We start from the raw sequence: 27,535 nt of genomic DNA, 5'->3' as shown, positions 1-27,535 counted from the left end.
CCCCAACAGCCGGTCCTGCCGCGGGAGGAGGCTGCCAGCGCGTTCCCAGCCCAGCCTCGAGGCCCTCCCCGCGGCCATCTCCGCCTCAGCCGGTGGTGACACCGGAGCCCGCCCTGCCCCGGGCCGAGGGCTCCCGGCTTCGGCCCCGCGCCTGGCGGGGGGCGCCTCGGGCGGGGGGCGGGGAGCGGGCTGAGCCCCGCCGCCGAGGGAGCGCGGCGCGGGGCGGGCCGGGAGTTGTAGTTCCAGCCGGGGGCCTCTCGCGGTGCACGCTGGGAGCTGTAGTTCCGGCCGGCGGCCATTTCGGCGGCAGCGTGCGGGCCGCTGCCCGCGGTGACTTTGCGGCATGGAGAGCGGCTTCGGCTCCGACTTCGGCTCCGACTTCGGCTCCGGGGGCGGCGGGGGAGGGAAGCTGGACCCGGGGCTCATCATGGAGCAGGTGAAGGTGCAGATCGCCGTGGCCAACGCGCAGGAGCTCTTACAGGTGAGGGGGGCGGGCGGCGGGGCCTGAGCCGCGCCTCAGCGGCGGGGGGCAGCGGCGGGCCCGGCCCCGTGCCCCCAGCCCGGCCCGGTGCCTCCGGCCCGGGGTCCGCGGCCGCCCCTCACGGCCTCTCTCCGCAGCGCATGACGGACAAATGCTTTCGGAAGTGCATCGGGAAGCCGGGCGGCTCGCTGGACAACTCGGAGCAGGTGAGCGCGGTCGGGGCAAGGCGAGGAGCAGGGGCCGACCCGCTGCGCTCCCCTGCTCAGGGCCTTTTTTTTTTTTTTCTTTTTGCCGCAGAAGTGCATCGCCATGTGTATGGACCGCTACATGGACGCCTGGAACACGGTTTCCCGAGCCTACAACTCGCGGCTGCAGCGGGAGAGAGCCAACATGTGAAGCTCCTGGACGAGGGAGGGACCATGCGGGGAAGGGACAAGCGGCCAGTCCAGGTGGTTGGGGGCAAGATCCCGCAGCCTCCCCAGCCCCTGCCGTGGCAGAGCAATAAACCCTCGCTGAACCGTTTGCATCCTTTGGCTTTTATTAGCACCAAAACCCAGGAGCGAGTGAATTTTCCAGCCTCGAGAGCCACCGTGAGCTGCTCGTTTTGCCTCGTGCCTTTCCCAACGGTCCCGACTGGCCAAGGCATATAGCGGCTGATAAATCCCGGCTGTGCGAGGCAAGGAGCCTTCTGTGGAAAAGGGGGGGCCAAGCCACCAACAGAGTCCCCTTGCCCAGGAAGCAAGCCTGGACCCAGCCATCAGGTAGTTACCTAGTCCCTTTTCATCAGTAGAAAAACTGCAATGAGATGCTCTCCGTGCCGCAGTTGGCCCTTTCCTCCCTTGTGTTTCTATAGCTGTTTGTGGGGCTGAAATGAAGATTTAGCTCAAGCAGTGCACTGGGAGCCAAGGGCGTACTTACTGAGCTGGCAGCACAGCCTTGCAAATAGTTGTACGAGCACACCTTCGGAGTGATAGACCATGTATGAAATGGGTTAGGAACTACATAGGTTGATTTCTTCAAAGGAAAAAAATAAACGTGTGGCTGTGATTTTCTGTAACTTCTGGTTTGGCGCTGACACAAGCATTCCGTCTTGGAGCCTACCTTTCAGGTTTTGTTTCTTTGGGAAGGAGCAGTTCTGTAACAGGGTACTTGGGTCTCCTTTGCAGGTACACAGTATTGTGTTTAGCTTGCACACCACTCCTGGAATGGTCGATATGTGTTGTGTGGTCTGCAGTATGCCCAGCGGCTGGAAGAGTAGTGTGTTGGATATTAAAAATGCCTGTACCCCTGTAATGATGTTTTTGGAATTCTTTCTGTTGAAGCACTTCCATATTTTATAAAATATTTCAATATTGGCTGGGGCAGAGGGACAGACTGGGAGAGACTGACTTCTCCTTAACCTGCTAGGATGATCAAGGGAATAAGGGGGAATTGGATTTCATTTCAGCTTCCAGTGTGGTGGCTTCAATACAGGGAATAAAGTGCTCTCGCAAGATAATATATTAAGAGATATCTGGATGTTTGGAATAATTGAAACTAACCCAAATCAGGCAGAAAGAGTACTTGAAAATACAAGTGCCTTCCAGCCACGTTCTCATAGGGGTCTTTTTACTTTTCTTTCTGGCTGTTTGAATGTTGTGGTCCTGGCTGTACGGCAGTCCTGTTTCAGCAGAGGGAACATCCCACAGGTGTTCCAGCTCTGGAACTGAACCCACTGTCAGCTGAGCCTGGAAGCCAGGTCTCCCACCTTGCTAGTGCTCTAGCTGGGAAAGCTGTGGGTCTCACTGCCAGGTGAATGTGGCACTAAGGGATGTGACTTAGAGATGGGACTCGGTGGGTCAATTGATAGCTAGACTTGATCTTGAAGGTCTTTTCCAACCTAGATCATTCTATGATTCTATGGGTTGGGAAGGAAGAAACCTACTGCTGTACCCAGATGCCCAGCTTACCTGCAAAAGCCTAGGAATGAGGTTGGGGAGCTAACAGAACTTAACCGCTGCTCTATTTTGGTGGTCAAGCTTATAAAGAGATGTCCAGGTCTGTCTAAGGCTTTACACACGAGCTTTGCAGCATTTTTTTCTTCAGAAGAAATGCAATTGTGTGCTTTAGCTAGCTGGTGGGACTGGGCTTCCCACTGGATGAATCGGATGCTTGGGCCCCTCTCAGCAGGCTGAATTCTTCCCACCAGGCTTAACCAGAACAGTGCTCTGTGCGACTGCTATGCCTTGGTCCTCGACAACTGAATCAACTGTTCCCTTACACAAAGGGAGCTGTGGCAGGGGTGAGAAGCCTGTACTGGTTCTTTAATATGGATGGGGGCCTGGGCAGTCTGAAGTCCAAGTGTCTTAGTCCTAACCTTCTCTTGCAGTCAAATGGTAAGCCATGGAGCTTACAGGTACTAGTACCAAGCATTGATTCTGCTTTGAAGTGGTAGCATACCCTTTCCAAAAGCCATTGCACATTATAACAGCTCCATCCAGGCTGTGAGGTCTTGAGGCTTCCGCAAGGGCATAGCTCAGGGCTGGGACAAGGTCCTCTCATCTCTTGGATTGACCTTGGGAGGCCAGTAGATTAGCATAGAGCTAAACCACGCTATGTGAAATCTCTGGCAGATGTTTCTGGCACCGCTCCAACTTGAAAGGCCGGGTTTTGATGCGTAGGATGTTTGGCCAGGTCTGAAGATGGGACAGGCCTCATTTATTTATAGAAAAAACGTCTAGAACTGTACCTCTCTATGCAAAGCAGTTATCAAATACCCTGGTGCCATGACTGCAGTGGTTCATGACAGACTCATTTGCTTAGTACCTGCAGGTCATCGTTACCCCTTCGCAGTGTCAAAAAACGTACAGTAGATGCGGGGTTGGTGCATCCCCTGCCAATTACTCCTCTCATTCGTTGCCTTCCCTGAGTAGTAAAATGCAGCTTCAGAGCTTGAGGTTCTGCGCAATCCAGCCTTGGACAGCTGTGACTTTAGTGTAGACACCAGGAAAGTACGGCCTGGCACAGCCGTAGCCCCAGCTTGTGATTCCTGCTAGGAACCACCTTCCTGAGGGTTCTTGACATGCCAGAGGACCACCAGCATCACCCTGCAGAGAGAGGAAAAGGGTCCTGTATCGAGGCAAAAAGATGGTCAAGCCAGCCCAGCCCAGCCCCCCAGCTGTGAGATGTTGCTCTCTGGGACATGGAGCGTTTGCTGTCCTGCTGCCCACCTCCCCGCGAGCCCGTTTCCAAGCTGGAGGGCTGCTCGCTGACGTACTTGCATGCACAGAGATTGGGACTTTGGGACAAGGAAGAGCATTTCCAGAGATGCAGCAGGGATGTGAAATGGGCTTCGTGGTATCCCTGTGGTATCTTGCTTGGCGTTACCTCTCTGCATGTTTCCCTGACCTGTCACGGGTTGGTGGGACAAGCAGAACGAGGTGCGTGCAGGGTGGATTCCAAGGGTGGCAACAGGCAGTGGGGATGGGTGGACAGACATCTAAGCTGGGGAGGCAGGGCAAGGCTGTCCAGGGACTCTGAGTTTGCTGTCCCTGCAGCAGCATTTGCTACTCTCACACTCACTGAACAACTGTCGACGGTACCGTGTGGGAAACCGGCACACACCATCCTGCTGCTGATCTGGACAGGGTAGAACTTTTTGCAGGCCTGGTCTCCAATCACGTTCACAGCTGCTTTTTGCAGATGCTTTGACATGAGACCTGAGGAGGCAAGTATCTCTGTTAACTTGGTGCAGGGCACGTAAGTAACAGCAGCATGTGTTAAGAGTGGGGATTCTGCAGCCTTGCTTGTGTGCCAAAGGGAGAGACCTGCACTTTCCCAAGTGTACCAGGCCTGGTTCTTCCCCAGCAGAGCAAGCCCAGGAAGGTCCCTTTTGTGTACAGTTTGTCAGGCAGTGCAGCTGAGCAGACAGGAATGGTATCAGGGTGGTCCTCGTACTGCAGGAGCACAGCTGAAGCAGCTGTTAGAGGGATGGGGAGCGTGATGGCTGTCACGTAGAAAGCTCGGAAAGGCTGCGGGAGGGCAGAGGTGTAACCAAAGGGATGGGTACAGTGCGTGGTTGCTGGAGAGGAAATTGTGGTGGCACAAGGCTTTGCTCAGGCTGGTATCCCCTGCAGGGTATGGTCTGTCAGGGGCAGTGTGTGGGGCAGTGGAGCGGGGATGGAGATGTTTGGACTTGCAGGGTAGCTGGCACTTAACGTGGCCATCACGGATGGGAGGGAGCCCTCTCAGCCAGTACCTCCTTCCTTCGTGGAACCCCAGCCTGTGATGAAGCATCTGGCTCCTTCGTGGAAGATGTGTGAACTGTCTGGGAGACATATAGGTTTGATGGTGCTGCTGAACTTGACGGGCGTGTTCAGCTCTAGCAGCGCCACATCGTAGTCCAGGCTGTAGACGTTGTAAAAAGGGTGCTTGTAGATACGGAATATTTTCTCCATTTTGCCATCGATGCCACTCAGGAAGGGTGTTCCTAGAAAGGCCACCCACATTTTGGGGTCACTGTAACTGCAGAAAGACAGCAAACCTGGCCGTTAGGAGCATGGCTTAGCAAGGAGTGCCGTTCCTCCGCTTGTGTGGCTGGGATGCACTGTGGCCACACGTGAGGCCAGGGCCCCCGTCTCCATCACACTGGGGCGCAGATATGCTGGGGCTTTGCTCCTTTCAGTCCTCTTCCTGCTTACCTGTAGGGGCACACCTGTAGCAGGCAGCGTGTGCTTCCAGTGGGGCACAGCATCCCAGCCGTGGCGTTGGACCGTGAGGAAGGGGAAGGTGGGCCGATGGCAGTGTGGCCAGGGCCTGGCCGGCTTCACCCGCCCGTACTTACATATCAAAGCAGTGAGCTGCAGAGAGCAGCCACCTGTCAGCGATGAGGACAGCCCCGCACTTGTGCTCCTTCCGCCGAAGCCAGAGGCTGACTTGCCAGGGCCATTCTCCTCGAGCTGCAGTGCTCCCACCCACGATCTTGCTGAAGGCCAGAGCAGTAGTTAAGCCGCAGTCTGGAACAGAAAAAGGCACCATGGTTTGAAGTAACTAAGGGAAAGGGTCATCTGTCCTTCCGCAGCCCCCACCAGGGGACAGCGTTCTGGGGAGACACGCACAAGGCAGTAGGATGCGATGAATTTCATTCATGCATCTGAGGCAAGGCTTGGCAGACGTGATACAGGTTGGAAACACTTCCTTGTTATCACACGCCACACCTTCCTGGGATGTGCTACGTGAGGATGGCAAATTTGGATGCACCGGCCGAGCTGTCACACAGCAAGGGATGTGCAGTCCTAGGAACAGTCCCAAGATAGCAAGAGATCTGGGCTGCAACGCTGTGCAGAGTTGTCGTGCCAGCTTGTTCTAGCACACTGGCAGAAGGCCTGCGTGCTGGGAAATGTGTCCAATGTTTATAGTGTAGAATAGGCCATGTTCCCTGGTAGAAAATTTGGACACTGCTCATCCGGGTTTATCTTGTAGTCTCACAAACATCATGTAAGACCAGGACCACAAGGAGCTGGCCCCAGACGGCCCATGTGAAGTTAGTGGGTTGCACTGGGGAGACTGAATATTGTAGAACAGGTCTGGGTAGCAGTCGCAGGCTGCAAAACGCTACTCACCGCAATTGCTTTCATCAAAGCCATTGCTGCAGTCAACAACTCCATCACATTCAGGATTTTCTTTTCCTATACAGACATTGCTGGAACACCTGAAGGTGAAGCTGGTACAAGGCACCACTGGAAGGCAATAACCCACGGCCTGCTTAGTACCCGCCGTGCTGGGGCTGGACGTCTTCTAGCAGCATGTCAGTAACTTTGCTACCGATGGACTTTTACCTGGGGTTTGGGTGGGCTTGGCAGGCTCAGTGGTTCCCAGAGCTGTGGAGGTTTCTTTCGTGGGTGTGGTGGTCTTCGTGCTCAGGGTGGTTCTGTTGACAGCTATTGTAGCTGTTGTACTGGCGCGACGTGTGAGGATGGCTGCAGTAGAAGTGCTGGTGATGGCTGAACTGGAAGGAGTGCTTGTGCCAGGACTGGCATACTGTGAGATGGTGTCCAGGATCCAGTCGTAGAATTTGGTAATTCTGGAGTACACGCCAGGTTTCTTAGCCTGGGCACAGCCAATTCCCCAGCTCACGATGCCAGCCAGATAAAACACGCCTGGGGTGACCTCACAGGCCAAGGGCCCACCTGAATCTCCCTGAAGAAGAAGCAAGGCAATGGCTGCTCAGCCCATTCTCCCCAGGACACGGCTGCATGGAGTTGCTCCTCAGCCACACTAGGAGGAGTTAGCTAACCTCAGATTTTTCTGAGGGACTCTGCTCCCATGCAGTGCGTGCAAAACATGAGTACGCAGAGGCTGAAACTAGGGCCAATGGCACAGCCTGGCTGCAGTTACTCTGGCATTTGTTATGAAAGTTAGTATCTGAATGCTTAATTCGATGGACCTTTGTTCACTTTTTTTAAAGCCCTGGGGCTGTGAGCTCTTCTTTTGAGCTAAGGTACATGTGGGTTTCAGCCTAGCCGCAGAAACTCGGTAAATATTTCTCAAAGCCATAACTTGTGAGTTAGCCCGGTTTTCTGGAGCAAGCTGCAGAGGAGTGGAGAAATCCTAGACCCTTACCTGGCACGAGTCTATCTTCCCTTCCAGGAAGCCAGCACAGATCATTCGGTCAGTGAGGGAGAAGTTGTAGAGGAAGTTGCAAGTCTTCTGGTCTATGATGCCCACAGAAGCTTTCTGCAGGCTCTCAGGCTTGGTGACTGCATGAAAACCGTAGGATTAGTGAGTGCAGCAGACAGAAGTGAGAGCTAATGGCTTTTAGGGTGATCCAACACATGCTTCAGAAAACCAGGCTCTAATCCCAGATGAGAGCTGAATCCTGTATGAGCTACTCTCATCTAGGAAGCCCCCGCAGCTCCTGGTTCACGTCAGGATGCAGTTTTATGCCTGTCTACAGGCTATGGGGCACAGGCAGCAAGTTTCTGTTGTTGTCACAGTTTGTGGGCTCCTTGCCATCGGTTAGAAGGACAGTGGAGCTTCTTTGGTAGCACACATGCCACCCTCAGGCCTTCTCCCTACACTGGGAGCCTTGCTCTTTCTAACAGCTCGGAACATCTTTGTGACTGACCCTGGTCACTGAATGCTATCTTGTCTGAGCTACAGCAGGCTGCCAAGGCATACCCCACTTGCTTACTCTTGTGTTTTTGTCAGTTCCTGACTGCCCCCTGTCCGGTATGCACCCAGGACTATCTGGGTCACAGTGGTACAGGCTTTGCTGCTGAATCTGTCACTGTTCCAGAGCAAATCATCTGATAAGGCACCACTACTTACAGTTCCCCTCTTGGAGGTTTCCCCACCCAGAAATGATGCATTTCTTGCCAACAGGAAACTTCTGCACCGTAAGCGGGAGGCAGATAGGCTGGATGTATTTGCTGAAGACAAGGGGTTCTGCCAGCTCAAGTACAGCCACATCGAAGTCCAGAAGGATAGGGTTGAAGAGAGGATGCTGGATGACTCTCGTTATGTTGACTTTCACCGTGTTCCTGTCTGTTCCATTTAGTGATGTCGTTCCCATGTAGGCTTCAATCTCTTCTGGATCTGTCCTGTAAATACATAATCCTAAATATGTATGCACACATACATATACCTAGTTTAAATGCTGACCTGGTAGACTATTTAAGCTGCAGACAACTTTAAATGATTAGTGTTTGAAACCTTACTTCACCAAAGCAGAGCCCAGCATATGCAAGGACTGAGTCCTGCCCCAAGACCTCTGTTTCCAGCAGCGTCAGTGTTGGATGTCAAGAGCAGGTAAACATGTCATAATACTCTCCTTGCCTCCAAAAACTTGTGATTTCAGGAGTGTTCTGGCATACAAATGATGCCTCTATATTCAGAATATCTTAACAGATGTTTTTTATTAGAATTTTTCTAGAGTTGTTTTTTAATCTTTTAACCCCATGTAGACTTTAAACATTCCTCACTTCTCATGGTGAAAAACTTCACAGTTTAATGTCGTTTATGAAGAACTGCTTCCTTTTTCTTGTTTTCCATCTGCTCTCGATGGTTTAATGTAATATCATGTAGAAACAGTAAAAAGGCATTCCCTGAACACTTTGTACCTTTCATAATTGCATAGATCCCATGGCACACGCCCTTCCCACCCAGTTCTCTTTCCCCATGTCTATTCTGGTGTATGTCATGCTTGTTTTGGATGCTGGTCCACATTGTGTATTGTGTTATTCTTTACTGTATATTACTCCAGCACTGCGTGCAGTATGTGAGAAGTGAGTTGCTGTGGATCTAAGTACCAACAAACTGGCAATCTCAGTTGTTTTTCTAATAATTACTAGCACTCATTTGCTCTTTGATTGCCACTGCCCAGAGAGCTGCTGTTCCATGGCACTTATTTCTGACCTCCTTTTCTAAATGGTAGAATCTGATGGAAACCCATTATCATCTGTGGATAGATAACACTGGTTTGTTGCTCTTTGCCTCACTTCACACTTGCCTACCTTGGGTTTCACTTGCTGCTTTATTGCCCAGCTATTTAAGACCATCTTGAAACTCGTCATCGTTGATCCCCCATCTGCTTCTGCTTTCAGGAATTTTTATTCTTGGCAAACATTATCCTCTTGCTACTCATTTCCTGTTCTAGGTCATTTATAAATCCGTTTGGGCTCTTGCTGTTTAACAGAACCATGCAGACCTGAACTGACCCTCTTCCCCATAACAACTGATTATGTGTTTATTTCCTGTATTAAAGCTTTTTTTTTTTTTTTCTATCTGTATAACAGGCCTTTCCTCGTGAAGTTAAATTTCTCGAAGAAACAGTCTTATGGCATTTGCCCTTTTCCACCCCTGTCAAATTTGTTGTCCTCACTCCATGTCTGGGCCTTTTTAATGTTTCCCTGCCTCATCCCAGTGTCCCCACAAAACTGCTTTTGCTATTAACCTCTAGCTATAACAAAAATGAACGTTCAGTGCATGTCCTTGCTTTTCACCAGCAACTCCAGTGCCATAGCTGTGGATTTGGCTGCATGGCCGTGTAGAGCTGTGCAGCTCTGTACTAGTGGGCAGGCAAGCTGGAAGAGCAGTGCCAGCAGGGATGGACTCTTACTCATTGAAGCAGTGAGCTGCTGACAGCAGCCAGCGGTCCCCAATTATGGTGGCTCCACAGAAATGCATCGAGTCTTCTCTCAGGCTGACTTGCCAGGGGATCTCTCCTCTGGAAGCATCTGTTCCTCCCACGATCTTGCTGGGTTTAGAGAGCCCAGGTCTTCCTCCGCACTCTGAACAGAAGCCAAAGCATGATTTGTGAGTACTGTGAGCAGAAGACAAGTGAGAAGAGGCTTCTGCTCTCTCTAACCGGTAAGTCTGAGCAGGGCCAAGTCAGGGCTGAAGTCTGAGATATCTGCCCGAGCCCTGCCTGCGTATCATGGGGTTCCCTGACGGTGTTTGTGCACAGCCATACATGGCCCTTCATCCTAACTGCTGTTCTGCAGCTTGCTCTTAGCAAGTCCTTAGGGCTATGCCTTTCTTGAAGACAGAGTAACCAGCAGGTTTGTGCCTCTTAGCCCTGCTGTTCCAGATAGAAAGTTAATCCTAAATTTAGAAGAATACCGAACATCTGGGTCTCCTTGCAGAGTTGCTGGGAGAACTCCTTGGATCTAACAAATCATTTTGTAGACACCAACCTTCCTGAAAGGAACTTCAGTGAGAGGGTGCATGGCTGCTCTTAGGTTACAGCTATCAGCTTTGAACTTCTGGGAAGTACGTGGCTGGCAAACAAAAGCAAGTGATCAACAAGTTAAGCAGTGTGACACTCCTATGTCTTAGTCCCTGGTCCCTTAGGCCCTGTTCTGGGCCTGAGTCCATGACACTCATCTGTGCTGGTACTGAGTGACTTTGCCAGGCTGCTCTGGGCTAAGCCAGGGCAACCAGATAGTGTCACTTGTGCCCTTGGCACTTAAGCAACAGTTGTGTGGGTCACCCTACCGAAGGTAATTTCAGCTCAGTGGAACAACAAATCTTGCAATTGGACCTGTACCAGCTTCTCTTCTTGCAAAGGCTGTAGCCACCCTGCGGTCTCTTACCTTGCGGTCTGGATGCAGGTGCTGGCTCGCTGGCAGCTGGGGCTGGTGAGGTGGTGGGGATTGCTCTGGTGGTGGTGTTGAGCTCTTCAGTGGTGACCACGTTACTGTTAGTACTGGAGTGTATTAGGGGGACAGTACGCGCTATGGAGTTGGGAAAGGGAGAAATAGCATCCAAGATCCAGTCTCTCAGTTTGGTAACACGTGTGTAAACCCCAGGCCGTCTGGCTTCAGCACATCCAATTCCCCAGCTCACGATTCCTGCCAGGAAGAACTTGCCAGATGGTTCTTCACAAACCAGGGGCCCACCAGAGTCACCCTGCAAAGGAAGCCCAGATGGTGAACTATTCCTGGGGATGCTCCAAGCTTGCCACAGCCACCTTGAGCACCACCAGGAAAACCATCAAGTCGTTCACCAAGATCTCTTGTATATATTTTAGTTTTCCACTGCTGCCCTTTGCCAGTGGGATTTTGATCTGAAGAGCTGCCAGGTAGGTCGGTAACACCAGACCTGATTACAGGTCAGCAAATAGAGAAAAGTAGTTGTATAGCCAAAAAAAGCTCCTTGAACAGCAGTGCCCTGCTCTAAGCACTACAGAATTTATCTTCATTTTTCTCTTTTGCAGTCCCTGATCCATGCTTGGATCCAAGGCCTGGCCCCAAACCTTGGTGGGATGCTGCACCCATGGTGTCAGATCCTGCTTCTTGAAGTACTACTTGGTGCATACAGGGAAGGAAAAGACTCATGCTGGGAGGTGTGCCAGCTTCCCTGGACAATGCTTACCTGGCAGGAATCTATTTTCCCCTCCAGGTAGCCAGCACACAACATCCTGTCTGTGAGGGCATGGCTGTAGAGGCTGGAGCACAGCGTCTGGTCCAGCAGCTCCACTGTTGCTTTCTGCAGGAACTCGGGTTTCACCACTAAATGGGAGAGATACAACCGTTAGCTCCCCGCAGGAAGCCTCACGTGGGACCAGCTCCTTGTGTTCCAGCCCTCCTGGCTGGCCAGAGCATGGCTTGAGTGCCCTTCCCTGGTGCATTCCTGCACCGCTCACACCCCACCATGCCTCCTCTGCCGCCTGCCACACTTTGCTTACAGAAATCCTCCTTGAGGTAGCCCCAGCCAGAGATAAGGCACTTCTTGCTGGTGGGGAAGTGATGCCCAGCATCTGGCAGGCACACAGGCTGGATGTACTTAGTAAAGGTCACAGGTCTCTTCAGCTCCAGCACAGCCACATCGTAGTCAGCTGTGTCTGTGTTGTAGGAGGGATGCGGGATGATCCGTGTGATGCCCATTTTTACTGTGCCTTTGTCCATACCGCTAATGGAGGTGGTCCCCGTGTAAGCTGCCCACATGGCTGGGTCCTGAAACCTGGAAGAGAAACAGCTGGGGCTTTGCAGACCTGCAGTGTCACCCTGCAAACCAGAGCCGTGCAAGTGGTGCCACCTCTCGTCCATCCTGCTATCAGCTCTGGGACATCAGCTCCCCGTGTCTTAATCTGGCAGGGAAAGGAAACCAGGCTCGGCAAGGCAGTGTGGTACTTTGAGGACTTGGGCCAGAAGATACAGCAGCTTTTGGAAATGGTGCAAGATAGCGTGGCTAGGGCTTACTCAGTAAAGCAGTGAGCGGCAGACACCAGCCACTTCTCCGTGAGGATTGCAGCACCACAGAAATGTTCGTTGTTCTCTCGCAGGCTGACTTGCCATGGGAACTCCCCTCTGGATGCCTCTGAGCCTCCGACTATCCTGGTGGCAGTCTGCATGGCAGGGCGGCTCCCGCAGTCTGAAAGGGAGGAGAGAGCCAGGGAATCGGGATCCTGCCACCTGTGCCTTGGCAATGTGCTTTCTGGGGCAGGTGGGAAAAAAAATCTGCCTCAGCTTTGTGCATGCTCCCAGCATGTGCTCAAGTACCAGTACACTGCTAGGGCTGTCACAAGGGACCAGACTTTAACCTGCAATTCTGGAAAAAAGGCACTGCAAAGCACTGACCCATGACAGGGTCCTCTCTGAAACTCCTTAAGGCAAGAAAGTCTGGACAGAAATAGCTCTGCTAGTTTCACCAGCTCAGCCACTGCTGAGCTGCTTCCAGCAGCCCATGGGCACGCAGAGATTGCCTCCAGCACAGCAGGAGGGGATGGGCTGGTCCCTGGACCTACACCACCTGTACAGGGTCAGACTGGGTATGTACAGGGTCAGACTGGGTATGCGCAGGGGAGTGGTAGCATTACAAGGGGAATGTGAGAGGCTCCATATCTTCAGCAGTGATCGTGGGAGATGCCTGCAGGGTGCCTGGGTCTCCTTGTACTCTGCCTCTACCCTTGTCCTTCTGAGCAACCAAGTCTGCGACCAAACCGCATCTCAAGTATGCTCATCAAGGCCCAAAGACAGCTCAAGCTCCACACTGCCGGGGGTGTTGATACGGGGCTGGGCACGCCCTCGTGGCCAGGCTTCTGGGGCAATGCCAGTGGGTGCTTGCCTGCACCCACTGAATGTCTGCAGCTTGGGCACGTGGGAGTCACTGGCTTATGGGAATGTGCTGCTCTAGCCCAACATCATGTTACTCCTTTGCTGTTGGCAATGGGACCAGCATGTTTCTCAGGTACAATTCCCCTTGTCCTGATGTCGGCATCTACTATTGGCCTAAGAAGTTAAGCTGTCCTTGCAGCCCAGTGCCCAGAAGACTACCACTGTTAGAGCTGCAAGGGGTGACTTGGGGCCTGTCCCCAGAGCCCAGGAGACCTGCTGCAAGGGACTCACCGCAGCCCTTTTCATCAGAGGCATCAGGGCAGTCCTTTTGGCCATCACATTCTGGGTTTTCTTTCGACACGCACTGCTTGTTGCGGCAAGTGAACAAGTCTCCAGGGCAGCTCCCTGGGGACAGCAAGGCTTCAGTCACTTGTGTCTTCTGCAGACCTCCCAGCAGCTGCCCCCTGGCTCCCCCAGGGGCAACCACCACTGTGTCCGTGCTCACCCTGCTTCCCGGCAGTGCCAGTGTCCCCATGGGATGCAGCCGGCAGCTGAGCTGCAGCTCTTGTTGAGCTTCCAGGGGGAACAGGGGAGCAGAGCACTGGTTCACCAGGTTATGAACAAGATGGGATGCAAACACCTTTTGTATCTGGTGAGGAGGAGGCTAGAGGTCAGGCTGCAGCATGCAACCTGGGGAACTGGGGCCGATCTTTGCCCTGGCAATGCTTAGAAAGGCACAGAGCTCTTCCTGCTGCCTGGCTCTTACCTGATTTCAGTCCTGGTCTGTATGGAGAAACCTCACTGGGACCTGTAACAAAGTAATGGAAGAAATGGGGATCAGCGAGGGCATCCCAGTTGGGGTACACAGGAGCTGTGTGCTCTCATGACTGCCGCTCCCAGCCAGGACTGGCAGAGTCTTTGGTTCACCTTTTCCTGCCTGCCTGGCAATTTTCCCTGTCCCATGGCCAGTGGGAGTCCCTGCGGTGAGCTCCTGGCACAGTTCACTTCCTGGAGCCCTTCTCCACTTTGCTCCACCGTAGGCACAGGGTGCAGCGGGTGAGCAGCTGTCTATAGCCCTGCAGGCTTTTGGGGTGATCCCAGATGCAGGGACCAGTTCTCAAGAGCTGTGGCAGTGATCGGCATCCCAGGAGCAGGCTCCAAGGTGGAAGTGACACGGGGTTGTTGCCCAAAGCCAAGGTGCACCCTCCGGTTGGGCTGCACAAGGCTCTCAAAGGCCCGGGACTCTGCCCATCCTTGCAGGAGTGCAGAGGGGGCTGCAGCAGAGCCCACAGCTTCATGTTTTCTGGCCATATTTCTTTTGAAAGGCCTACGATCATGTGCAACTGCACAGTTATTGAGGGAAAAGAGAATTTCAGGTGGTTTCAGAGAAGAATTTACCTATGAGAACTATCTACCCTAGCAGGAATTATTTCTGCAGCTCTGAGGATTGCTTAAGGACTGCTCACAGTTGTTAGTACGGACAGCCCAGCAATTAACCTGCTGAGGTTCGGTTCCTCAGGCTGCAATTTGTGCTTTAGGCTCTGCTGTTGCCCCAGACTGCCAAAACAACTCTTGCAGCGCAGAGAGCAGCAGGACAACGTTAGCACTGGGGGGGGATCTGGGGGCTTCCCATGAAGCTTCCAGCTGTTCTGCAACTGCCAGGAGCTAAGCATGTTTCTGCTGCTGTCTTGTGAAGCACCAGAGCATCTTTTGCAGGTTTGCCTGGGTGCCTGGCAGCAGCTCCATTCTAACATTGCTGCTGGGCATGAAGCCTTGACTGGACATCCAAAGCTAAAGCCCCAAGGCACTATGGCTACTCGAGACACAGTTTTGCTGGTATGACCCGTGTTGCTAGCAGCAGCAGCGCAGGCTGCCTTGCTCTGGTTGCCCAGCAGTTATGGGAGGAGCACACCTGTAAGAGAAGCTGAGGATATTGTCCCATAGGCAGCCAGGGAGAGACCCTGCTCGTGCAGGGCAGCTGCCAGGCCATGTCTGAGAGCTTCCTCCTCCGTGGCAGAGCTCAGGGGATGGGAATCCTGGGGGCTGAAGCGGAGGCGGAAACGGACAAGTACGCTCGAGTTCCCATTCCTGCTGGAAGACAGAGAATTACTGAGCACTTTGGCTCCACTAGAAGGAACAGTTTCTTGTGCTAACTGCCTACAGGGAACTTGAGGGAAACAAAACTAATTTGTAATAATTTAAAGCTCAAGTGTCTCTGGAGGTGTGGTCTGGGATGAAACAGTCATTGGCGTTCTGTTGGCCTGAAGTTCTCCTTTGGTTGAACAAGGCCATTTTCCTCCGCCTTTCTGACTACATTTCCAATTTAAAGAAACCAGAACACTGGTGCAATCCCATAAAAGAATCCGGCCTCAACTTAAAATCAGTTTCTCTTTTTGCTAGTTTTGAACAAGAACACAGGTGTGAGCTCACCTTTTTGGTGGAGCTTGTCAAAATGTCCTGAAAACATGAGCTGCACAACCTGCAGAGAAAGCTGCCTACACTCACCTGTAGCCCAGGATGGTGCAACCAGTGCAGCTCCAGTCCAGCTGGGAGTCCTGGAAACTGGACAGAAACTGCAAGGCAAAAACACACACTGGGCAGAAAACCCCTATGACATGGGTCTAGTTGGTGCCTGGTATTTTTCAGGGAGCTGGAGCTAACTGGAGGATCTTCTCGTCTCCACAGGTGGCAGGAGCACCTGAGTCCAGCTCGTCAGAGCACATGTAACCCTGTTCTCACCCTGGTTCGGGGCGTGAAGATAACATCTTCCCACCACCTCTTTTTTGCAAGGAGCAGACCTGAGCACACATTTCCCACTCCACAAGTCTCTCTCAGGGCCCTGATGGGGCCTGTCGAAGTGCGACTCAGCCCTGCAGTGTTCCTTGCTGATGTTTAAGAAGCCCCTGAATGAGGACAGCCAAGCTGGGCCCTGGGGAACCGCACAGGCAGGGACCTCAGCAGGATGGGGCCCAGGCCACCCAGCAGCCTCCTGGCTCTGCCCTGGGCCAAGCGAGGGGTGCAGAGCTGCAGTGTGCACGGCGAGCCCAGCTCAACTTACCAGCCTCTCGAGGGCGGGTGTCAGCACCCTGTAATAGTCTGAGTTCTCCCTCTGCAAGCTGCTGTTGAACATGATTCCTTGCAGCTCCACTGTGTGCTCAAAGCTGGTCTCTCCCACGGGATGACAGGCTGCCAGAGAGGAAAGTGTCTGTCGGAGGCACAGAGGGCACACGGAGGTCTAGGGCCATGGCTGGACCCAGCTTTCCTTGCTGTCTGCTTTGGAGCATGGGTCTCTCCATGTCCTTAAGACCCCCAAGTTTCAGCAGCCTGACTGTCCCTGACCATCTCTGAGGTGCTTTGTGGGTGCCACATGGCTGTGCTGGGCTACCCCCCCCACATGCAGGAGGAGAATTTTGAACTTGCAGCTAATTTGAATATTAACACTGCAGATTTTTATCAAGCCTGAGGAAACAGATCAGAATCATATGGGTACAGCTTGATAGGGCAATCAGACTGGCCCTGTCCTTGCAGGAACAGGCTGAGGAAATGTGTCCTGGTTACCAAAGCTAGCTTAGAAAGTGATACTGCACAGCCGAGATGTGCTGGTGGGGTCTGCCGGTCATGTCAGGCTGGGCTCCACACCAGCATCCCGGCCTGAGGTGACATGTGGCCATAGGGCACCAGAGGCAGCAGGAAGGATGTGCGAGAGACAAGGAGATGGTGGTCACACTCTGGAGAGGGACAGTAGGACAAGCAATGGTCAGTGGATGCAAGGAGATGAGGTAGGAGATGGCTGAGGAAGTGACAAGAGATTTAGGAGTCACTGGGAGAGTTTAGAGAGGAATAAATCACATGCAGCACTAAGGATGAAGTGCTTTAGTCAGATGGCATTCAAAATATGAGGCGACTACAGCCTCTGCATTTTGGCTGTGTACGGGGGGAGAGCTGACGGTGTCTTGTCCTCAGAAAAAGGCTTTTGAGAATTTTTGGTATGATAACTATTGCTTTAAGCTGTGCAGACCATTACTCTTTTGGAGCAGATGATAAACTGAAAGAACGCCCCCGGCTGTGCACTCACCCAGCAGGATCCCCAGGTAGAGGGCCATCACGCTGCCCACTACGGCAGCCACGACGGTTAACTTCCAGCAGCTGGCCTTCCTCCCCTTTCTGCCTGGGACTGGCTTTACTTGGTCCATGCCTTCTGAGCAGCTCTGTGAGTAAAAAGAGGAGGAGGAAAAGGACGTGTCTGGGATGAAATGAGAGATACCAGCCAAGGTTACCTCAGGAGCTCCAACCAGGACATTATCAGAGGAAGTAAAAGGACTGGAAACGCACTGTGTCCCCTGGCCATGCCTTAGGCTGCAGTCAGGAAATTTTTCTGATACATCCAGTTTGTAGGACCTGAACACATCAACCGCAGCGGCCTGTCCCTGCCAGGTGGTGTGATCATGAGCCAGCCTGATGCCTCCATCTCCGTGCTGTGCACAGAGCTTTTGGTGACACAAGCCCTGGGTAAGAGCAGAACTGGTGTCATGGCAGCACGAGGTCCTGCTTGGGGTTCAGCAAGGATGGCACTACCATGGACTGGGCTTAGGATCTTGGCTTGGTCTTTCTGCTCAAGACATCACCCCTAACAAAGATCCTAAAACCAACTAGTGTCACTAATATCCTTTGGTGCTACTCAGGAATCAGGAATTTGCAGCAGTAGGTAGAATAGTTAAGTTGGAAATCCAACATTTGTCTCAGAGTAATCCTGAAGGCTTGCGAGTAACAGGACTAGACTGTAGTCACGTACTTAAATATGAAACTGCAGGCTGAATAGAGAGCTATGGGGAGAGACCTATTCTTGGTTAGTAAGATCCCTGGTTAGTACTGATCCCTGCCAGTAACTGATCATCACATCCAGTATGTTATCAACCATCATGACCTCACTACTAATGGACAATATTCCTCTTTTCTCCCATCCCTAACCTGCACACAAATGGTCATCCCCAGCTGGCTCAACACAACATGGGGCCAGTTCTCTTCAATATCTTTATCAATGATCTGGACAAGGGGATCGAGTGCATCCTCAGTGAGTTTGCAGACAAGACCAAGTTAGGCACAAGTGTTGATCGGCTCAAGGGTAGGAGGGCTCTGCAGAGAGATCTGGATAGCCTGGACCGATGGGCCGAGGCCAACTGTATGAAATTCAACAAGGCCAAGTGCTGGGTCCTGCACCTGGGGTACAACAACCACGTGCGGTGCTGCAGGCTGGGGGAGGAGTGGCTGGAAAGCTGCTTGGAGGAAAGGGACCTGGAGGTATTGGTCGATCGTCGGCTGAATGTGAGCCAGCAGTGTGCTCAGGTGGCTCAGAAGGCCAATAGTATCCTGGCTTGTATCAGGAAGAGTGTGGCCAGCAGGACCAGGCAGGTGATCGTCCCCCTGTACTTGGTTTTGGTGAGGCCACACATCAAATACTGTGTTCAGTTTGGGGCCCCTCACTACAAGAAGGACATCGAGGTGCTGAAGCATGCCCAAAGAAGAGATGAGGTTGGTCAGGCAGGACTTGCTTTTCACGAACCTGTGCTGACTGGGTGTGCCAAGGGAAATCTCATCCAGTCTCTTCTGCATCAGCCATTTCCTCCTGATTCAGAAGATGCAGTGCGTGGTTGGGCCCAAACACCGCTTACTGATGCTATAAATCAGTCTGAGACTTCAGTAAACAGGGAAGCTGCAAAGGAACAGCCTTTTCTAATGCAAATCTACCTAGCAATGAAAGAAAAAGAGAGAAGAAAGGCACTCAGGACACAGGGAGCAGCAGAACTGCTTCTGAAGAGCTTTTCAATGATTTCCAAGAGGCATCAGCGGCTCTTTAAACTGAAGCTTCTAGATAAGAGATTTTAAAAGGTCACTTCTTTGTGAGGCAAGAAACGGAGAAGGGGGAGAGGAAGGGAGTCCATCCAGGATGCCTTTTTTTTTTTTTTTCTAACAAACCTCCATATCTTCTTTTTCAGTTGTAACTGAGCCTGGCAGAGATAGGCACTTTGGGCCCCTGTGTTTGGTTAACAATATCTCCATTTGACAATTCAGCTCTTGCTAAGAGAAGACAGGTAAGAAACATTTTTTTTCCAGTGGTCCCTGTGACCTAAATGCATACAGATGAACAATCCCTTCTCCACTCTTTTAATAGGTTTTGGGGTCACCGGCTGTCTCGCATCTGGGAGCTCAAAAATCTAATCCAGACATGCTGATCAGTGCAAGAGTGGTCTTACTACCAGTGGACTTTAAAGGTAGGACAATGGCATGGGAAGAAAAAAAATAACATCACAGGCAAAATTGTCTATTGCTGTTTTTTAATTGGACAGTACAGTTTAGGTTGATCTAATTTTGGCAGCAAATAAAATGTTACACTATGATAAAAGATTCTTAGAACCCTAGCAAGAAGTTCATATTACTGATTGCACTGGCATTTTAACTGGAAAAGGAAGTATTTAGAGGCAGAAGCCTACTTAGCAAAGCAATCAAAATTCATCTTCTTTGCTCTCCTTTTAGCATAAGGAAAACTTAATTTCTTTTGAGCAAGTGGTGTGAGTTAAAAGAGAATTACATGTGAAATGAAAATGCAAAGAAACGTACACCCTTCGTTCCTACCTGCAGTCTCAGACTCTATCATGGGGGCTGTGAATTACCAGGAAGCCCAAGGCTGTGCTGCAAATCAAAGAAATCAAATAACGTCCAACAGAGGTGAGGGAGCAGGGGCAGATGACGGAGGAGAGCACACCCACCTGGCTGTAGCTTTTTTCCGACCGTACCCTCTCGGCTGGTATTTCAGGTGAGTTAACTAACTCAGCAACAATGAATTTCCACCTCATTTCACGTTCATTTGGGTGAATGACCCACCTCATTTCACTCTAGGGTGCCAACAGCTATGCTGGCCATACTCTGCTCCCTTGGTGTCTGGCAGAGATCCCCTAAACGGAATTTGGGTGCAGTCAATGAGACCAAATGTCTGCTTTGGCCCTCTGCCTTAGAATCATAGAATCAGCCAGGTTGGAAAAGACCTTCAGGATCATTAAGTACAGCCATCAACCTGACCTAACAAGTCCTATCACTATATCACATCGCTTAGTGCCATGTCCACGCCTCCAGGGATGGGGATCCACCACTTCCCTGGGCAGCCCATTCCAGTGCTTGACCATCCTCTCCATGAAGAAGTTGTCTTGTCTTGTATCCTTTTTAGTTGGGCTGCCTCAAGAAATCAGTGGACACAGAGACCCGTGCCAAGAACCCGATGCATCTCCATCACCCCTGATGATGGGGAAGAGACTGAGGTGGCGTATTTGAAGATGATGTGCTGGACTATAGCACCGCTGTGCCCTTGCCCTTACATAATTTTCTAGGATAAAGATAAAACCCCTCTGGCCAGCAAGAGGGCTTGTGGTAGATGTTCAGCGGAAAGTTCAACTTGTCCGTTTTTCCTTTGGGTGAAATGAAAGTTCTTGAGAATTTTCAGAAGCTGCTGCTGGGTCAGGAAGGAGACGACAGCAGGAATCAGCATCAACAGTTCTCATGGTACATCTCATGGGGCTTTCAAACCCCCTTGGTTTAAAAAAAAAAATACTGTAAAAAGCCAATGCTTATCTTTTGTTAGGAGCCCCAGCTGATTCCATGTTTGTCTGATTTTGTAGTAGTCATTCAATATCTCTGTCCCCAATCTTTGCATGATTTAGCCGCTCATTGTTGATACTTCGGAAGGTTTATGGGGAGAGCAGCAATGTAGCCTGTGGTACTGCAGTAGGTAATAACCATATCTGAAAGTGGGGCTGGCACAGCACATGAGGGAAGACATTACTGGCTGAACTGAAGAGCAGATCAATTCACACACCACAGTTATTCCCTGGGAACTCCAGTTGCTTCATCCACTGAGGTGCAAGAAGTACCTCCTCTCCTTCGGGACCATTTCCTAGAGGACAAAGTCATCGGAACAGCAAAGTCTGCTAAGAGACTCATTCACCGAGAAACAGGAATGTGCAAGGATAAAAGGAATGAAGTCATGCTTTCTCATATCCCAAAATGGACAAAGAGAAGAAAAAGTTGCATATTACTTTTTCTGACATCTGAATTTATTATTGTTTTTAATTATCATATTTTTTCAACTTTTAATTTCTGCTCCCCCCCCCCCCCCCCCCCCCCAAACAGAAAAGCACTAATGAACAAAGGTGAGGTGGGCTCTTGTACTATATTCAGTTCTAGTCATCTACATTCCATGTCAACAATTTAAGCCAGAAGAAATAAAAAGATGATTTTGATGACATGTAAACCAGAAGTCCATCTTGCAAGAGCACAGTAGAGGGTGGAGTTTTTTTTTTTGGTGCCAGCATATACAGACCAACATAAAGGAGATGAGTAGCAAGGAGCTATATATGTTGAAAACATCTTTCCATTAAAAACAGATGAGCAAAAAGTGATTTTTTTTGGTGTGGGCAGAAATCAGGAGAGTGCCAACTGTCAGAGAAACATGAGTTTCCGGTAAGAATGTTAAGAAGAAAAAACACATTTATGGATTTTTCTCGGAGTAAAAATTGTGAGTGGTTATAAAATATAAAGCCCCTGAGAGCGGGGGGAAAACTAAGTGATCTGAGTCCTTCCAGTCCAGTATTACTGGGCTTTCTTCTCACTGCTCCAGTTTAGCAGAGAATGAGTGTAAGATGTGCTACAGAGAAAGCCAACAAGAACTGCCCAGTGAAAATAATCTCTGTCTGTCCCTAAAGATCTGCAAAGCAGCTCTTGCAGCTCTGGCTTTGTTTCTTCCTCGGTCTGGATTTTGCTCTAGGGCAGCTTGAGTCATTTCATAGGACCTCCATGAAATTTTTTCCTTAACTGATTGAGACAGGGAAAATTTAAGATATGAAGTGGAATGGTGTAAATATTCATTCGTCCCTGATATTTCTTCTAATTAGCCAAACTGGCACTAACACCAGTTCTTTTCATCAAGGAGAAGACAGGAGCAATGCTGTGTGCAAGCATGGGTGTACGCTTGTGCAGAGGGTCAGGGGCACATTATATACAAGAGGAAGGACAGGAGCAAGGAAGGACCCTCCTGGATGTCTCTGAATGCCTTGGGCACAGGTGACAGACGCCCCGCGACACGTCTCTGTTTCAGTGCACACGGAGCTGTAAGACTGGCCCAGAACACACAACGGCTCAGCACAGATTGTGGCAGTGCCCGTTTTTAGGTAGAAACTGGCTTCTTGCAGCATGGGACGGCACCTGAGGTGGAAATACGATGGTGACCTTCCAGCAGGGTGCTGAAGGCTAACTAACCACCGACGGGCCTTGCTTTTTCTTCCTTTACCTCCCCATTTCCCTGCTTCTTGTCTTTCTCCACTCAGTATTTCTCTTTCTTTGTCTCTGCTGTGTCGTTCGCCACCTAAGGTCTTTCCCCCAGCCCTCCCTGCCCTCTCCAGCTCTGCACCCTTACTCTCCCCTTTAGAACAGGAATGCCCACTCCCATAACTCACAATGCTTTGCCCCAGGCTCCCTCCTGCTTTTCTTCAGCTTTTTCTGTTCCCTTTCTACCCTCAGCAGCAGCCCTCCACCATGAGGACATGAATCAAGCCTCACAAAAGCAGGAGAGGGACTCTGTCAGGACAAGGAGTAATGGATTAAACTAAAATAGAGCAGATTTAGATCAGATATAAGAATGAAATTCCTTACTCAGGGGGTGGTGAGGCACTGGAACAGGTTGCCCAGATGTGGCTGCCCCATCCCTGGATGTGTTTAAGGCCAGGCTGGATGGGGCTTTGGGCAATCTGATCTGGTGGGAGGTGTCCCTACCCATGGCGGGGGAGGGTGTGGAATTAGATGATAAGGTCCCTTCCAATCCAAGTCAACCTATCTATAACCTTCTATGATTCTCCTCCGGTCTCTTGACCAGAGGAAGAAAAACAAGGAAAGAAGCACAGAAGAGAAACAGTGGTAAATATGTCTTCAAAAGTGAATTTAATTTACTCTGCAACAGATAACGAATGCTAGAAAACCCTAATGACCCCCTGAGGGCAGCTTTCAGACTGCTTTTGAGTCTTTGTGTTGCCTTTCTATATTCCGCTGTGTTTGGATGCTTTATTCTAACACTACAATTATAAAAAGCCAATTTACTGCAGCCATTTGAAGAACCAAGTGTTAAAAAAAAAATTGTTGCCTTTATTCTGCATTAGCTTGGTACTATTACAGGGTAGTCTGGCTCTCAGCAGAGCAATGCTGAGTACTGCAGATTGACAAGTCTTCAGACATCAAGGCTGTAAAACTGTCTCATGGTCTAAGGTCATGCCTCCCCCAAACAGGGCTTTTGTGAAATGATGGTGTCGGTATGAGAACTATGTGACTTGCTTGAGGCAGACGACAAGATCAGCAGCAAATCTACCTGCAGTGTCAGGAAGTAATGAGCACTTGGTCAAGGGTGAGGGAAGGACTAGTGAGTTTATCACCACCGTAAGACTTGTGGTGCTTCAGAGGAGGAATATAGCAGAAGCAGAACCATCTTTCTCCAAAGAAAAAAAGCACAAAACGAAAAATTAAACTCCAATGTGCCTCGCTCATCATCATTCAAGATCACACATGTCAGAATAACAAATCACATCTGGGCCAGCAAACCATGAGCTTGAGCAGAAGAGAGGAGAGAGTCACTTGTGGTAAGTGAAAACAGAAACACGACCAGAAGAGATAAAGATGTTGGTTAGCAAACAAGCCTGCTAGCACAGCCCAGTGGTGAGAACAAGGAAACCCAAATGTCTCAGTGAACATGGAATGGAATGGAATGGAACAGTTCACTTGGAAGGGACCTTCAAAGATCATCTAATCCAACTGCAAGAAAACAGGGTTAAGCACTGTGATTTTTCTCCTTGTAGCTGGTAATTTAATTGTATGTAAATAGAGCTTTGTAGCAGCAGTTACTGACAGAAGGTAGAATATTTCCCCAGCAGTAGCCAGAGGCTGGATGGTGGTACAATGACATGTCAGTCTGGAGAGGTCAACAACCACGTGCCAGTTGCCATCAGCCCCCTTTATGGCTCAAGGGCACCCCAAGGTTGCACCAAAGTGGGGCTCCAGAGAGGGGAGGGAGTGTTGGAATAAAACCTTTGCATTGTGATGAGCACAATGTCTTAATTCTCCTCATTAGATGATGATATGCCGTGAAAACCGTACATGAAGAAACAGCAGCCAGCTGGTAGAACACAAAGAAATGACAGAGCGCCTTGGTGTCACCCCAGCTGGAGTGAACAGTACCTTCATGAGCAAAGACAAAGTGTCCATGCGTAGCAGACGGACAGGCAAGCCAGGTTTGGCCAACCTGGCCTTTCTGTTTCACGTGGCATGAGCATCTCCTGCCACCAAAGTGGTTCCTTGAACCACCTAACACCATGTTGAATCCTTTTGCTTTAATGCATCTCCAACCTCTGTAGCCGGCACATGTAGACCCATCCCCCACTTCTCTGTGGGTTAACCTTTAGTAGGGTTGTGCTGCATCCAAAAGTCTACACCCTACTGCCACACAGAACGAAACGCTACCACCCAAGAGGCTGTAAGCCCTGGTTGAGGACACCTTTTTCTATTCATGTTAAGTTAGGAAAACGCCGCCAGCGCTGTCTGCCTGCGGACTGCGAGCGTCTTGCAAGTGAACAAGCCTGCTCTGGGCGTTACCAGCTCCAGTGATTCTGACTCAAATGATGCAGGTTTAGAGATGATCCTGAATACCTGCTCACTTGCAGCATCCTTTTTGGAGGTGCATCTGGTTCAGCTGTCGTCCTGCACTCAGCAAGCCTAGTGACACTGTGCAGGCCTTGTTTATTGTCTGTTTTGGACTTCAAATGTCTCTCAATTTACAGGTAAGAAGATCCTTTTCCTGCCTGCCAGCTCTGCAGTCTCAGCTGCGACATGACAGGCTGAGCTGCCCAGTGCTCGTATTATCACAGTAACAAAGGCTCTAACATCATTTCCACTGTGGAGACACTCAGCCCCTGAGCTCTCCCCTTGCTGAGAGAGTGCCGGGCAGATCTGTAGCTGCAGTTGGGTTTTGAACTTCAGCTATGTGTTAGAGAGCAAAATAAAGGCTGCCTTCCTCCCTCTTGACTGTGCTGCCTTGACCATGTTACAAATAGTAAATACTGAATACACACAGGGAGTATCCAGTAAGCAAGAAGTGCCATTTTTGTCCAATTACTTTTCACAATAGGAGAACAATATAACTTGATACTTTTCAGCTCATGAATGGCCAAGGAAAGCTCACATGCTTAACTCATGGCATTTCATTTGGTCACAACCCCCCTAAATGTGCTGCCCTACGTTGGCTTCAGAGGCTGCAGCAAGTGAAGGGAGGTTATCAGCCGCACCTGGTGAAAATACTGGTGTAGATATTGGGACCAGAGCATCCTGGAGGAGCAGCAGGGTGCTAAACTAGATGCTTTCATTTTGCACGTAACCACATTTTGTTCTTTCTTACCACCTTGCACAGATTTGAAGCAAGGTGTAAATCACGTTTTTTGCTACCTAGCTTCAGCCCTTGTTACAGCTTGACAGATAGGCATCGATATTCATGTGCATAAAACCCTTGTGCTACCCTGAAACCCGTCATCTGTAGTGCATGGTTCCCTCAAAGACAGAATGCACACAGAGAACCCAGCTAGTGATGACTGAGGAGCATTCAGGCTGGAAACTTGCAGTGCCTGAGGTGATGGGATTTTTGCCACTGACTTGGGAGGCTGCAGAACGAGACTCCAGACTTCGTGGTGCGGGACAGTGCCATCTACTAAACTCAGGCGCTGAGGGTGTGTGACCAGCCAGGGTCAGCCCTCCTGCCTGAGGGGACCGTCCCCGAGCACAGGCTGCGGGACACTGGCACACATGGGCTGCTCTGAGCTGCCTGCAGGGCAGCCTCGTGGCTGGAAGACAGGTTGGGTGCAAAGCAGCACGACAGCACTGCCAGGCCCTTTCCTCCATCTGTGGGGACTGAGCACCACCCAGAAACGCTGCAGGTACATTTCCTTTAGCTCAAACAGTAGTGCTGTCCCACCCCTGGAGCCCGCGGACGTTGCTACAGGATTTGTCCCGTGCCAAGGTCAAAACCGTACACACCCGTGGCTGTCCCACCAACGCGCTTCATATAGTGACAACGGTGCCTATTTCAGCGCTTACGTCTGCATCATTGCTAAACCTGCACTTTTTATTTCCCGTGAAGTAACCTGAACTTTCTGGACCGTAATTCCTTATAGCTTTTAAATACCGTAAATCACGCTCTGCATTTGTTTTCCAGGGTACTAATGAAATTAGGCATTTCTCCTCACCCAGTACTTTCGGAGAGGAGGTTCCAGAGACCATTCTCCTGTGAAACCACAGCTCACCCATCAGGCCACACGTTTGGTGTCGGTGGACACACACCGGTCAATAGCCACACGATGAAACACCCTACAGAAATAAATTATCCCGGGGAAACCCGGCAGAAACGCGCCAAACTTGTGGAGATTCAACGGTGAGCACATTCCTGTGGAGAGCTTTGGCTCCTTCGCACTGACGGGCGGACCGGGTCCCCTCCAGCATCCCTGTGTCACTTGTGCGAAGCGCCCCCAACCTCAGCGCCGTCATTTTAGCGTCAAAAAGCACCGAAACCGGCAAGGCGAAGCCTCCCGAGCGGTAACTCACCTGCTCCGCTTCGCCTCCTGTCGCGGCGCCGTCCGGCCCCGGGCCTCGCCTCCCGCCCGGCGCAGCCGCCCCGCCGGGAGGGGCGAGAGGCGGGGGGCGGCCGGGCCGGGCCGGGCCGGGCCGGGCCGTTAAAGGCGCAGGGAGGAGCCGGGGCCTCCCCCTCAGGAGCTGGCTCCTGAAGCGATGGGGATTCGCGCTGGCAGCGCTGAATTTGCCCCAGTCGCCAGAAGCTGTCAGCCCCACACAGTGAAACCGTGGGGTGATGGATTAACAAGCACGGTCCGTGCAGGTGGAAATCGCTGAAGGGGAGCACTTGTACAAAAGTCCCTCAGCCCCTTGGCCAGACATCCATACTGCTTACTGTACACACTTTATTTATCACCGTAACAATCTCTGTGTGAGGAAAATGCCGTACCTGCTGCACAGGGACAGGCAGGGCTTACCCAGCATCACACATACTTGCAGCAGGGGCCAAAACCGGGCAGGGATTTCCTTGTGTGGAAGCTAACATTTGAGCCTTTTGCCAAGACGTCTTGAAAGATGAAAATCACATCAAAAACTGAGAATTGGTTGTGTTTCAACCTGACTTTTTGCCTGCTTTTAGGCACAGTCAGCATTCACCTGCTTGCCATTTCTCATCCCATAGGCTCCTAAGCAAAGCACGGCAGGAATATAAAATGTTTTTATTATTATTATTATTATTTTTCCCCACTTATAAAATAACTGTAGAGGCTTCCCTGAAGTTAGTTTTGAGAAGAGCATATTCTTTTGTTCCTAACATATTCCTGTCTAATAGGAGATCTCCAAACCAAGCAGAACTCTGCAGGGCCTTCCTACCCTCCGG

The 27,535-nt window shown here is 50.9% G+C and overlaps 2 protein-coding genes and 1 long non-coding RNA gene across 9 annotated transcripts; 2 read left to right on the top strand and 1 right to left on the bottom strand.

The window, feature by feature from the left end:
• Window positions 1–267: 267 nt before the first annotated feature.
• Window positions 268–1,003, top strand: TIMM13 (translocase of inner mitochondrial membrane 13). The gene is made up of 3 exons (XM_048077696.2): window positions 268–481; window positions 619–687; window positions 779–1,003. Exons 1-3 carry the CDS (start codon window positions 344–346, stop codon window positions 875–877), a joined length of 306 nt encoding a protein of 101 aa, XP_047933653.1. The 5' UTR covers window positions 268–343; the 3' UTR covers window positions 878–1,003.
• Window positions 1,004–2,349: 1,346 nt separating this feature from the next.
• On the bottom strand, window positions 2,350–26,789 carry TMPRSS9 (transmembrane serine protease 9). 6 transcript variants are annotated; one of them, XM_048077691.2, is made up of 20 exons: window positions 26,692–26,789; window positions 17,093–17,225; window positions 16,076–16,203; window positions 15,523–15,590; window positions 14,930–15,108; window positions 13,784–13,825; window positions 13,309–13,422; window positions 12,163–12,334; window positions 11,649–11,923; window positions 11,336–11,472; window positions 10,555–10,870; window positions 9,579–9,750; window positions 7,790–8,061; window positions 7,082–7,218; window positions 6,298–6,658; window positions 6,082–6,198; window positions 5,304–5,475; window positions 4,719–4,984; window positions 4,043–4,179; window positions 2,351–3,567 (listed from the first exon to the last, which is right to left on the bottom strand). In XM_048077691.2, the coding sequence occupies exons 2-20, from the start codon at window positions 17,208–17,210 to the stop codon at window positions 3,406–3,408; spliced, it is 3,345 nt and encodes a 1,114-aa protein (XP_047933648.2). In that variant the 5' UTR covers window positions 17,211–17,225; window positions 26,692–26,789; the 3' UTR covers window positions 2,351–3,405. The 6 variants fall into 6 exon arrangements, with proteins under 6 accessions (XP_047933651.2, XP_047933648.2, XP_047933649.2 ...); XM_048077692.2 differs by having other exon boundaries at window positions 14,930–15,105; XM_048077694.2 differs by lacking the exon at window positions 6,082–6,198 and having other exon boundaries at window positions 2,350–3,567.
• LOC125184495 (uncharacterized) lies at window positions 11,904–27,333 on the top strand. Of its 2 annotated transcripts, none has more exons than XR_007168595.2 (5): window positions 11,904–12,731; window positions 19,011–19,106; window positions 19,187–19,286; window positions 19,654–19,828; window positions 20,237–27,333. It is a non-coding gene; the product is annotated as an uncharacterized lncRNA (long non-coding RNA). The 2 variants fall into 2 exon arrangements; XR_007168594.2 differs by having other exon boundaries at window positions 19,912–27,333.
• Window positions 27,334–27,535: the final 202 nt, after the last annotated feature.

This window comes from Anser cygnoides, chromosome 27 (genome assembly GCF_040182565.1).
Source record: "Anser cygnoides isolate HZ-2024a breed goose chromosome 27, Taihu_goose_T2T_genome, whole genome shotgun sequence".
Classification (NCBI taxonomy): domain Eukaryota; kingdom Metazoa; phylum Chordata; class Aves; order Anseriformes; family Anatidae; genus Anser; species Anser cygnoides.
Note: the sequence above shows the minus strand (reverse complement) of the source record. Positions and strands in the feature narration are given on the sequence as shown.

Excerpts from the sequence above, each read along its gene's own strand:
- TMPRSS9 (XM_048077691.2), bottom strand. The coding sequence starts at position 17,210 with ATGGACCAAGTAAAGCCAGTCCCAGGCAGAAAGGGGAGGAAGGCCAGC. Across the intron at positions 13,826-14,929 it reads ATCCTCAGCTTCTCTTACAG|GTCCCAGTGAGGTTTCTCCA; the intron begins GTGTGCTCCTCC and ends ACTTTGTTACAG. Across the intron at positions 11,473-11,648 it reads CTACCTCAAGGAGGATTTCT|TGGTGAAACCCGAGTTCCTG; the intron begins GTAAGCAAAGTG and ends TCTCCCATTTAG.
- TIMM13 (XM_048077696.2), top strand. The coding sequence starts at position 344 with ATGGAGAGCGGCTTCGGCTCCGACTTCGGCTCCGACTTCGGCTCCGGG. Across the intron at positions 482-618 it reads ACGCGCAGGAGCTCTTACAG|CGCATGACGGACAAATGCTT; the intron begins GTGAGGGGGGCG and ends CTCTCTCCGCAG. Across the intron at positions 688-778 it reads CGCTGGACAACTCGGAGCAG|AAGTGCATCGCCATGTGTAT; the intron begins GTGAGCGCGGTC and ends TTTTTGCCGCAG.